Source organism: Festucalex cinctus, chromosome 8 (assembly GCF_051991245.1).
Source record: "Festucalex cinctus isolate MCC-2025b chromosome 8, RoL_Fcin_1.0, whole genome shotgun sequence".
In the NCBI taxonomy this organism is placed as follows: domain Eukaryota; kingdom Metazoa; phylum Chordata; class Actinopteri; order Syngnathiformes; family Syngnathidae; genus Festucalex; species Festucalex cinctus.
This window is the reverse complement of record NC_135418.1, coordinates 26,578,569-26,590,634: the sequence shown is the minus strand read 5'-3', so window position 1 is coordinate 26,590,634 and position 12,066 is coordinate 26,578,569. Positions and strand designations below refer to the sequence as shown.

The window sequence follows — 12,066 nt, the reverse complement described above, 5'->3', positions numbered from 1 at the left end:
TTGTCAAGTGGTTAAAGTCGTTTTTTAATGATTCAGTTGTCTATATGTAGCCTTTTGAAAATAAAATAGAAATAACAATCATTCATTTTTCTTCTTTTATAAGACACTGTTTTTTCTTTATTTTTTTTTAACTTGTTTTGGCTTTCTATGCCGACTTCCTCAGAAGCTGTCAGCTGAAAGATAAATACAAACCTTATGATGGTATAAAATGCTGAACGTTGTTAGCCGCTAAAATCGTTTGGTTTGCACTCACTGACTTCTGTCCTAAGTTTTGTCGATAATAATGTGAAGTGGAATGTTGGGTCACGTGGCCAAGACATCCTGTCGGGGAGCCACATATCCTGCAGTATAGCGTAACACTCACATCTAGTGGACGAGCCCAGCTATTACATGCTATTATTTATTTAGAGACTGATTTATTGCTGAAATTAGATCAATTTCTGCCTTGTCCAAAAGACCAAACGAGAATCCTGCTTTTGTTACCTTTGACAACCAGCGGTCCAGGTCTCACCGGGCCAGCGTGTAAAGTGGGTTTGTGCATTCACAGATTATAAAAAAACAAATGCAATCTCCCTTCATGGCATTGTAAGCATTTGAACTCGTGGAGGCAGCACTTCATGTACTGTGTTGTTAACGCTGTTAGCTAATGTTAAGCCATTCTAACACTTAGCTTGGGCTAAGAAGCTCTGTGTGGGGGATACCTATTATGTACAAGGGATATAAAAAGTCTACACACCCCTGTTCGAATGTTACATTTGTGAAATGGAAAAATGAAGCCAACATAAATCATTTCCCATCGATTACAGTATGAATAAAAAAAAAAAAACGACAACATATTTTCAACAGGAGGTTAAAATAAACAACTGATATGTTGTTGCATAAGTGTGCACACCCTTTTATAACAATGTGGCAGTATTCAGAAACGGCTGATCACACGCAAACTCATTTCGAATGGTAGTCGGTACTGCCAGCGTTGAAGTGCCTCTGATTAACTCTCAACAAAGTTCAGTTGTTCTAGTTGGCTTTTTCTGATAGTGTAGGAACTTTATATCCACTTGAAATTAGCCAAAGTGTGTTTCACTTCTCCTCATCCATACTGCAAATTAAAGGCACTTCCATTAAGCCACCAAAGGCTGTTGCTTGAAAATAGCTCTGGATCTTCACCCAGCCTGGCTGATCATGTCACCGGGGAGAAACTCTATATGGGGGGTTTATTAGGTAAAGTTACCTCAACGATTACATCCCAGTCCATCAAAATTGAGAACATTTGAAGAAAAAGCAGCTAGCTGAACGTTTGTTGGGTTGTTTCATATCACAACTTGTTCATATTCGTGTACAAACAATAAAAAGTGAATTTCCCAACACATCAAATATCTGCTCTGAGTTCAGTTTGAGGCAGGTACACAAAGAGCAAGACGATCAGTAGGCAGGAAGTGATTCAGACACGGATGTATGGTTTATTTAGAGGAAGTGCTGACTTGTTAGGTCCTGCATCTTTTTGCCGACGGTTCACTTTCGGTCACATAAAACATATTTGGTCCGGGCAGGTGCTTGCACTTTTAGTGTAGTCGGTACACTTCGTTCCCTTTCTGTGCCCTTCAATGTGCAACATTTCATCTTCTTCTCCTCCTCCACAGCACGGTGGCCATGTTTTGGAACACCTGCACACGTGATGACCCGCCTCTGCTGTGCGAAGAGGTGAGCAGATATATCGTGTCGCAATCTCACATATTTGCGCAAAATACACATCATGAAGCGAAGATGCAAGTGTCACTGTAGTTTTGGATCCTCCGTTCTGCCTCCTTTCCGTTGCCACGGAGACCAGATCCCCGGAGATGCTTGTCGGCAGTGGGAGGAGGCCAGGTGCTCGGTTGCTGGTTGCCAGCGTGGTTCAGGTCCAGGTCACATGACCGTGCACGTCAGACTGAAGGAAATATGTCAAATATCGTCATCCTATTTTTAGAGTACTTTGAAAACATGAAAATTGTTCAAAAACAGCAACCAAAATATCATGTGGAAATAAGAATAAATATTAATAATGATAATAATAAAAATGATGATGATGATGATGAAGAAAGTATTTAAAATTGTGATACCAAAATGCTTTTTTTTTTTTTTTTTTGCAATTGCACATCCACTACAGTAGGTGGCAGTGGCGCCATCATTGTCAAAGTGCTCAAGCAATATTAGCCCCTCTGCAGAGGTGTACTTTTACAGACAAATGATACTATTTATAGTTGCGGCAGAGAATAAATAAGAATTACTGATCTATGGCCCGGCTGCAGCCACGATTTTACAGACATACCCGGACTTCCTCTCTCAAATGCTCTCATGCAGGACTTCCTTTCGTCTGAGTGGAGGCCCGGAGCTCACGTCTCCGGAAAGACCAGTGAACTTTATAAATGGCCCCCGGAGTGCACAATTACGCACACGCCACAGAGCAGACGGACGGACGGACGGACGGACTCGTGAATGGCAGCGAGCTCGCTTCCCGCTCTTTGCCGCAGCACTAAAGTCGGCCGTTTTAGTGCGCGCTGAGGAAATATCACGGGCGGGCAAGGACGGGCAAGAACGCCGAGAGCTGTGAATAATTGCTCCAAATGCACACGCCGCTTTTACTTCCTCCGGTTTGTTATGAATGAGCTTCAAGTGAAGTTCAAGTGTGGCCCCGGGCGCGTGTGTGTTATCAGAAGAAAAGTGCACCGTGCTGCCACTTTTACGGCAGGTTGGTGGCTGCCGTGTGGACACAAAGTTTTCAAGTCCAAACTTTTCTTGGAATATTAAGTTCTATGTACTAGATGAAGGCATCTAATGTGATTGCGTTTGTGGAATAAGAATTTGGCAGATTAAGACACCTGTTTTCATCCATGTTTTCAGCCATTTTGAATTTCTATCACCCTTGATGGAGCACCAAAAACAGGGTGCCAGTGCATCAGGCAGTAGTAGATAGAAATATCCCGCTTCCGAAACGGTACTAGCAAGATGCGATACTTGTGGAAAGTTGTGTACTGTAGATAATTCTCAATTTGATAAGTTATGGATAATAATACATTTAACATGTAGACTTACATGAATCACGTCAGAAGCTTAATATAACGTAAGATTAGCAGCACTGTGACAACAACGTCCTGTCGGCAGCATAGCAAAATGGAGAACTGCTGCCGCGAAGCAGTACAACAAACTTAATACCACAGTGACCCCGAGTGGCCGGAGGAAACCTCTACAGTGGCGTTAGCGCTGGGTCACTCACACGCTCACAGGCCTCGTTCAATGTAAGCCAGGCGGGCTTCCCAGACGGAGGAGCAACCGGCACCGAAGGCAAGTGACGGTTACGGTTCCACTCCTGCTTTTATCTTAATGTGGCGGCTGTTAGGCTGGCTAACGTTGATATTAGCTAGCTGTGGAGGAAAGTGTTTTTGTCCATTTTTGAGACAGCCACTGTAAGAAACAAAACACAAGTATTTGTTTTGCTCGCAGTGTTAGCAAGACAAATACATGTTGTTAGAACGCACCTGTAATCAAACATAAAACAGGTGAAATATTTTTTTTTATTCCGCCCCCCCCCCCCCCCACCCCCTCCAAATTCGTGAAAAATGGCAATAAACCTCGAAGCATTGCTCAGAAAAACATGGGTTAGTTTCCAAAAAAATGTAACAGATATATATTTCTTCAAAAATTGTGGGCGGGCGGGGAATCCGCAAATATGTGAATCAGGTGAAAAACTGCAAGTATGCAAAGGTCCACAATAGTCTTAACCCCTAAAAAGAGTGCTAATATCGCTATCACTCTTCTTCATGTGCATCTATCTATCTATCTGTAGTATACTGCCCCCTGGTCTCCAAGGTGCGCACACCAGTAGAAGCACAAGGCTTGACCAGATTAATTGAGACTCCATTCATTTCAAGGTCGAAAGATGATTTGAGATATGCTCAATTTGAGTTCCACAAGTCGGGTTACCGCTGCAAGTTTAAGGTTTAAAAAGTCGAGCTAACCTATTCGTCCGATTCTTGGCTGTGCCAAAAAAAGTCAGGCGTTGCATCATCACAGTGACTCAGTGGCTGTAAATCCCTGCCGTCCCACAATGTAGCCGACGTCTCTGCTGCATGCAGCACACACTGCAGCACTTTTCTCTCCCTCTCGCAACACCTGAACATTTTTTTTTTTTCAGAATGCTAAATCATGGCTTTTCAGTAGGTACAGTACTCGACCACCACCATCATCATCATCATCATCATCATCATTTCAGTTCCTTCCTGGATTTCACACGGAAGGGAGTCTTATTTCAAATGTGACCTTGCTGTAATATAACGACGTGTTCCAGAAGGAAACGCTTACCTTGACTTGAATTTCACACAGTGCGGGCACACTTAGACGCACACGCACGCACATTGACTCAGAGGCAACACAAGGGGATCCCTGCTTCAGTGACACTGAGTCACTGGCCTCCTGAGTCATGCTCTTTTGAAAACATTTTTTTTCTGAAAAGCAGTTGTCCTTTCATGCACTCCAGCTTTTGTTCATTTGAGGTTAATTTATTGATTGTTTTGTAATTAATCAATTAGTAATTCATTGTTAATTTTGCTTGATACTATTATTACAATAACCCTTTTGAGTCCTGCGGATTTTGGATGTTTCCCTTCTCCAACACAGGTGATATATGATCAGCTCATCAGCTAGCTCCACATAAGTTTGATAACAATCTTTTTGATTGGAATTAGCTTGTGTTGGAAAAAAACCTCCAAAACATGCAGGACTCCGGCCCTCGAGGACAGAGTTTGCCCACCCATGCATTATCGAGTGGGAGATCTCATCCATTTGGTTAGCTCAATAGTATAATTGCCGAGGTTATTTACATTTTCATAAAGCGGAGGGGAATCTTTTAATCCTTTTAGTAAGCCCGTTATTATTATTATTTTTTTTATTTATATTGTGACAGTAAGTTCAAAATGTGCTATTATACTATTAGGCTAACAACTTTGCAACAAATTGCCACATGGCCTAATACTTTTGTTGATTATAATTAAATCAAAGGTATTTAATTTTAATTCTGCAGCCAGAGCAACAAAATATTTTTTTATTTTTCAGGCTCTTGTCACATGTTTGGCATCAGCTTGTTGCTGGGCAGGATTCACAAGGCTCAATCGTGACATCCTGATTGGCCAATAGCCTCTCATTTGAATGGTGTGTTTCAGTATGTAACACATGGGCATGCAAAAGTAATACTCTGTATTAACTATAAAATATATATTGAAAGAAAGGTGGTAAATATATTGCTATCCAAAGCCCAAATGCAGAATAGCAGTGGACCAGTTTTCTCGTCTCATCCTGCTGGGCGTCCATCTGATGATCCCCAACTCCACTACCCCCTGACCCCCCATCCCAACTTCCTGTCCTCCACCCCCACCTTCCTCTCTCCATCTGCGCCCCCTCGCACAGGTCCCGAGAAAAACCTCGGCAAAGACGCTTTGGAGAGGAAGTGAAGTGCATCGCCGTTGAGGGATGTAAGCCGCGTACAGCGGAGGTGGGAGAACAACACGCTGGATGAGGATAAGACGTCTTAGTAGGAGAATAATTCCCAGATAAGGACGAGGTCGCCTTCGCATCGAGAAGCACGACATTAAAAGAGTCAACATTTTAATCTTTATCCACTTGCCTCTCAAAAGTTGACAAAAAGTCTTGAGGCAAACATCCTCATCACTTCATTAATAAATCAATCAGGAGTGGGGCCTCGTTCCCGCCCTCAATCTGGATTCATTCCGTATGCTTCCAGGTTTGTGCGGAAGGCACGTTCAGGTGAGCTAGACCAGACTTTGAAACATGCCGAGCCAGGGGAGACACCCGGCGAATTCAAGCGCAAAAGCTGACCAGCTCCATTTAAAGAAAATACAGGCATACCTATTAGCAGAGTGCCTATTATGGCATTGTTATATATTGTATTCCCCAAATCGACAACACAAAAACAGTGTAAAACTCATAGAAATGCAGGCTTTATTTTTGAAACCAGCAAGTGCTAAATTCCTTCCTTCCTTTAGTCTTTCCTCTGGTCTCTTGATGTCTCATTAATCTGTTGGAATTTAGATGTATCTGGGGTTGGTGAAAGATTCTGGACTTTGTAACTCTATGGGTGCAGAACGGCGTCTGGTTGGTGTTAAATTTCGCTTTGTTTCATCTTTCTTTCCTTTGATCCTTCCTCTGGTCTCCTGACATCACGACTCTGGCGGGACTCTGAAGTATCCGGTCAAATTAAAGGCTTTTGGATTTATAACAGGTTTCAGGTGAATTAAAGAGCACAAACCTGCATACACGCATAAAAAAAAAAAAAAAAAAAAAAAAAAGAATCAGCTCCATTAATCACAATGATTCGATGAATCGCGTAATCGAAGTGGCCCTCATGTGGCCCACGTGCCCCATTTTGCCCACCCTATAAGTAAGCATGATGACATGACATTTCACGAGCGTTGCCGCGTGGTCTGCTGTGATCGCCACGTGCGGCGCCAGAGCCTTCGCGTTTAATTAAAGGCTGCCAGCTAACGTAAAGCGAGCCGGGCCCGGCCGGGAGCCAACGCGAGGGCACCCCCCGACTCATAAATAATGGCCGCCCTGTCACGGCGAACCTGGGAAAGCCATTATGGAGACAGTGAGTGGCATCAGCGTGCGTCGCAGCCTTGATGGACTCTGCCAGCACTAACCTTGGCAAAGCCTCACGTCCACTAATGCCCCTCCTCATATGTGACGGGATTCCCGCTGACCTTTGGCCTTTCTCCCGATGTCAAGTTCGGCCACGGTCCCTCCGATTCTCTGATTTGAATGTTGCGGATGTGATGCCATTGATCCATGTTGCTCTGCCTGCTGAAAATAGCTGCAATAGAGCTTTAGCTCTATTTTTATCACATTTTGATCTATTATTTATGGACGCTTTGTTGCCAGGGGAGCTTGTGATGATGATAGATAGATAGATTTCATATATATATATATATATATATATATATATATATATATATATATATATATATATATACATTTAGTTTTATGTGTTTCATTTAATTTTTTATTTAATTCCCCCCCCCCTATTTTTTCTCTCTTCTTTAGTTTAGCATTTTAATTACTTCGTTTTGGAAACCATGCAGAAACACAACAACCACTGTTGGTAAGTTGTGATTTTTATCTCTCTTTTTTTTTTTTTTTTTTTTTTTTTTTAAATGACACATATTGATATTGCATCAAGGTGTGCCTATCACTTTAAATCGCCGGCTGCAGGGAAGAAGGTAAGTCGTGATGTCAACTATAGTGAATGTTCTCTTACCTTTTAAACACTAAAAAAAAAAAAAACTTTTCACCTTTGTTTCACATGCAATAAACAATTGCTCTTGTTGAAATTAATTGTCTCTCTACCAAAACTCAAACCTACGACAGTTACTAAAAAAAAAAAGGAAAAAAAAAGTACGTCGTTCTCATTCCGTCTGTTTACCTTTGTGCATCATTTGTGCTGATCTCAGCACCTTTTTTTTCTTGCTCCTCCGTGATATCCAACCCTTTCATTTTTTTTAACTCCATCATCATCACCATCAGCCATCATCACGAGAGTCGCGGAGGAGGAAGAGGAGGAGGAGGAAGAAGAGGAGGAGGAGGAGGGGGGACGCGAGGACACACCCGCCCGCGCACCGTCGCCTTCGGCCGGTGCACACGGCGAGGACGCAGCAGCAGAAGGAGAAGCAGTCAACATGAGGTGATCACCCGCAACTCGGGAGATCCACTTTCATAATGATGATCTGTCATCATTTTACAGGTTAAAATCGTTTTTTTATTCCAAGGCAGGAGAGCTGGTTGTCCCCAAATAGCAACAGCAGCAGCAGCGGAGTCCACTAAAATGTCTGCAGGTATGTACATCATGCATGAACATTTTACGTTTTCCTTCCATGTCATTTTTTTCAGTCGTTGCGAGCCTCTCTTTAAAAATAACGGTGACAGTCCTCCCACTCATCAACCCGTGCAATGAAGAGAATACATTTTTCTTCCCTTGGCTGCTGTTTCCTTCTCCTCTTCAATTATTCACGTGTGTTTTTGAATATTTCAAACACAGCCGTGCAGCTTGTTTGAAATCCTCCCTTTAAAAAAAAAAAGAAAAAAAAAGTCATTTATTTGCTGTTTGTTCAGCACAAAACCGAATTAGAAGCAGCCGGTACCTTTTCTATGTGTGTGTGTGTGTGTTTGACTGCAGTGATGTTATCAGCAGGATGCTGCATGCGCGGCTCCTGGTGCCGGCCGCATTGTCGTGTTCATGCATGGCTTCACCGTGAGACGAAAAAGAAAAAAAGCAAGAGCTGGTGTTTGGAGTTTGAGATTGCCCAATGCAGCAGGTCGGGCGTCCGAAATTACGAGCCGCCGCGCTGACTCTGCCTGCATTGAAGCAATTGACATGCACGGCACGCAAGCCGCTGGCGTATTAATTGCACTCCGGCAAGTTTGAGGCGATTCTTTTATAAAGGCGCAAGTTGAGGAAAGTATCGAATGTTGCTTGTCTCAAGTTTACCTGACCTACTTGTGCGACTGTCCCACATGCAGTCCCGCCCTGAGAGACGCCCGGACCATCCTCCGCACCCCAACTGCGCTACCGCACCCCCCCCCCCCCTCCCCCATCATCAAAAGGCGCAGTCCTCGCCCAGCCGCCTTTTCCCGCCACCATGACGGTCGCCGCGGGCGACCCGTCCGACGAGGCGGCGGCGCACCCGGGCCACCCGCTGGACTACGACCCGGAGGCGGACCACGAGTGCTGCGAGCGGGTGGTGATCAACATCTCCGGGCTGCGTTTCGAGACCCAGCTTAAGACCCTGTCGCAGTTCCCCGAGACGCTGCTGGGGGACCCCAAAAAGAGGATGCGCTACTTCGACCCGCTGCGTAACGAGTACTTCTTCGACCGCAACAGGCCCAGCTTCGACGCCATCTTGTACTACTACCAGTCGGGCGGGCGGCTCAGGCGGCCGGTGAACGTCACGCTGGACATCTTCTCCGAGGAGATCCGCTTCTACGAGCTGGGCGACGAAGCCATCGAGATCTTCCGCGAGGACGAGGGCTTCATCAAGGAGGAGGAGCGCCCGCTCCCCGACAACGAGTTTCAGAGACAAGTGTGGCTGCTCTTCGAGTACCCGGAGAGCTCGGGGCCGGCTCGGATTATCGCCATCATCTCCGTCATGGTCATCCTCATCTCCATCGTCAGCTTCTGCCTGGAGACCCTCCCCATCTTCCGCAACGACGAGGACGGCATGCACAAGTCCCACGCCCAGATCTTTTCCCCCGAGACCAACACCACGGTCATCAGGTACACGTCCACCTACTTCACCGACCCCTTCTTCATCCTGGAGACGCTGTGCATCATCTGGTTCTCCTTTGAGTTCCTCGTACGCTTCTTCGCCTGCCCCAGCAAGGCGGGCTTCTTCGGCAACCTCATGAACATCATCGACATCGTGGCCATCATCCCGTACTTCATCACGCTCGGCACGGAGCTGGCGGACAGTCCGGACGACGGCCAGGCCGGGCAGCAGGCCATGTCGTTGGCGATCCTCAGGGTGATCCGCCTGGTGCGAGTCTTCCGGATTTTCAAGCTGTCGCGCCACTCCAAGGGGCTCCAGATCCTGGGCCAGACCCTCAAGGCCAGCATGAGGGAGCTGGGACTGCTCATCTTCTTCCTCTTCATCGGCGTCATCCTCTTCTCCAGCGCCGTGTACTTCGCCGAGGCGGACGAGCGGCAGTCGCAGTTCGAGAGTATCCCGGACGCCTTCTGGTGGGCCGTGGTCTCCATGACCACCGTGGGCTACGGCGACATGGTGCCCACCACCATCGGGGGCAAGATCGTGGGCTCCCTGTGCGCCATCGCCGGCGTGCTGACCATCGCCTTGCCCGTGCCGGTCATCGTGTCCAACTTCAACTACTTCTACCACCGCGAGACGGAAGGGGAGGAGCAGGCGCAGTACCTGCAGGTCAACGCGCCCAAGAGCGAGTCGGGCGAGGAGCTGAAGAAGAGTCGCAGCGGATCCACCATCAGCAAGTCGGACTACATGGAGATCCAGGAGGCGGTCAACAACAGCAACGAGGACTTCCGGCGGGAGAACATGAAGACGGCCAACTGCACGCTGGCCAACACAAACTACGTCAACATCACCAAGATGCTCACCGACGTGTAGTCGAACCGCAGAGATCACACAAAAAAAAAATCTTACACAGGCAATAGAATTCAGGAATGAGATGCTTTCGCTTCTTCACTCCTGCCCCAGATCGATCTGCATTTGCATGGAGTTTTCATCACACCAACGCCAACCAAAAAAGAAGCAATGAGAAAAAAATAGCTTTTTTAAAGTTAAGACAACACACTGGAGTCGCTTGATCCCTCACTTCCCAGCTTTAGGCACAAAATACTTCAAAGAAAAAAAATCATGGAGCGGGTCCGCTTCCAGGTTTGTTTCTCACCGTCGTTTTTTTTTTTTTGCAAGGATGAATGACAACCGTCAACGCCACAATAGCTTGTGGTGGGACACCTTAGTAGTCAGTATCTGATGAGTGACTGAGATGAGAATGGCCTTGACGCCTCGCTGCTTTGCTCTGAACGCGACGTGTTACTACGATGCTAACTCTCTTCCAGACGTTTTCCCCGTCATTCACCCCAACTGGTCTTACACCGCAGAGCTTTGAGGACAACTTGAATGTTTTTTCTCGGGTTTTGTTTCATTGTTTTGACACGCAGAACGTAGATTCACGTAGTATAGTTAGGCCCTGTTAGTCCTCAGTTTTAAACAAAACCAGAAATGCTGATTATTAAAGGTAGTAATGTGGCGATTGCTACAGATTGTATTTTTTTGACATTATTGTGGGCCAGCTGTGTGGCAAGAAACTTTCTTGCATAGGTTAGGGATAGACGCGCTTTACTGACTGACTTTCGTACCAGGTCAGGATTGTAGGATCGTAACTGTCGTAAACTGAGGACCCACTGTTGATGCATGATATCGACTTGGTGGGTTAAGTTGCCCCCTACAGGCCAAACATAAAAGTACTCAAGCTGGGCATACACTGCGAATTAAGTGTGGTCAAATTTTGAATCAGGGCATTGTTAGACCTGAATGTAAAAAAAAAAAACAACAACAACAACAACAAAGAACAGCTTTAATGTACCCATGTTGCTTTTGTCGATAGCGCTGCGCTAGTCACCGCCACAGAGACAACCTTTGTCTTGTTTGACATTCAGTTGAAACAAACATTACTGCCACCTTACTGTAAACAAACTGTGTCAAGATCTTTTGGCAACTGATTTAACAAGTTCTGCGAAAAGCACATTGGCAGTAACGCTTCCTGTCCCTTAGCTAATTATACATTCACTCTTTGCCGGTGTAGTCGGGTAGATGTCGGGTTAGCTAGTTGCTATGTCTGCCATTTAAGAGTTCCTATCTGTCATCACTGCTTTAATGTTTGCATTATGTGCATATAATAAGGCTAACGGCCACCATCAAAAGTATGGTGCCCCTATAGGGTTAAAATGGCTACACTATATACCACTTTTGTACAGCACTCAAAATTAGCTTTGGACTTTCAAATTTGTTTTTTTAAATTACTAAATCTCACAATGTATGCCCAGCGTTTTTGTTTCCCCGACCTTCCACCTCGAAGCCTTCGCCACGTTGCCGTCAAAAGCGCATCATGGCCGCAGACGTTTCAGACGCCGTCGTTACCATAGCAGCTTTTAAGAAGAATGGATGTAAAAAAAATAAATAAATCTCTCCTAGTCTTGCATGACCTCCACTTCATCCTTAGATGCATGACTTTAAAGCTTCGAAAAGAAGCTCGCTGAAAAAAAATCCAAAAAAAGGATTGAAGATGTATTTATGAATAGAGGTTATAAACAATACTTTTACCAGAGACGTGATGCCAATTATTGCCATAATGAAGCTAACATTTAATAGTGAGTGCCAAAGACACACACACACACACACACACCGTTTCCCAGCATACCTCGGGGCGATATATTTAAAACGAGATAATACCACGGAGGTTTCACTTGACGTTTAATTAGCAAGAATGCCT

The 12,066-nt window shown here is 45.3% G+C and overlaps 1 protein-coding gene across 2 annotated transcripts; it reads left to right on the top strand.

Annotated features, from left to right (window-relative positions):
• The first annotated feature begins 7,616 nt into the window (after positions 1–7,616).
• LOC144023565 (potassium voltage-gated channel subfamily A member 2) lies at positions 7,617–10,187 on the top strand. 2 transcript variants are annotated; one of them, XM_077529189.1, is made up of 3 exons: positions 7,617–7,726; positions 7,787–7,877; positions 8,563–10,187. In XM_077529189.1, exon 3 carries the CDS (start codon positions 8,682–8,684, stop codon positions 10,176–10,178), a length of 1,497 nt encoding a protein of 498 aa, XP_077385315.1. In that variant the 5' UTR covers positions 7,617–7,726; positions 7,787–7,877; positions 8,563–8,681; the 3' UTR covers positions 10,179–10,187. The 2 variants fall into 2 exon arrangements, with proteins under 2 accessions (XP_077385315.1, XP_077385314.1); XM_077529188.1 differs by having other exon boundaries at positions 7,656–7,726; positions 7,812–7,877.
• Positions 10,188–12,066: the final 1,879 nt, after the last annotated feature.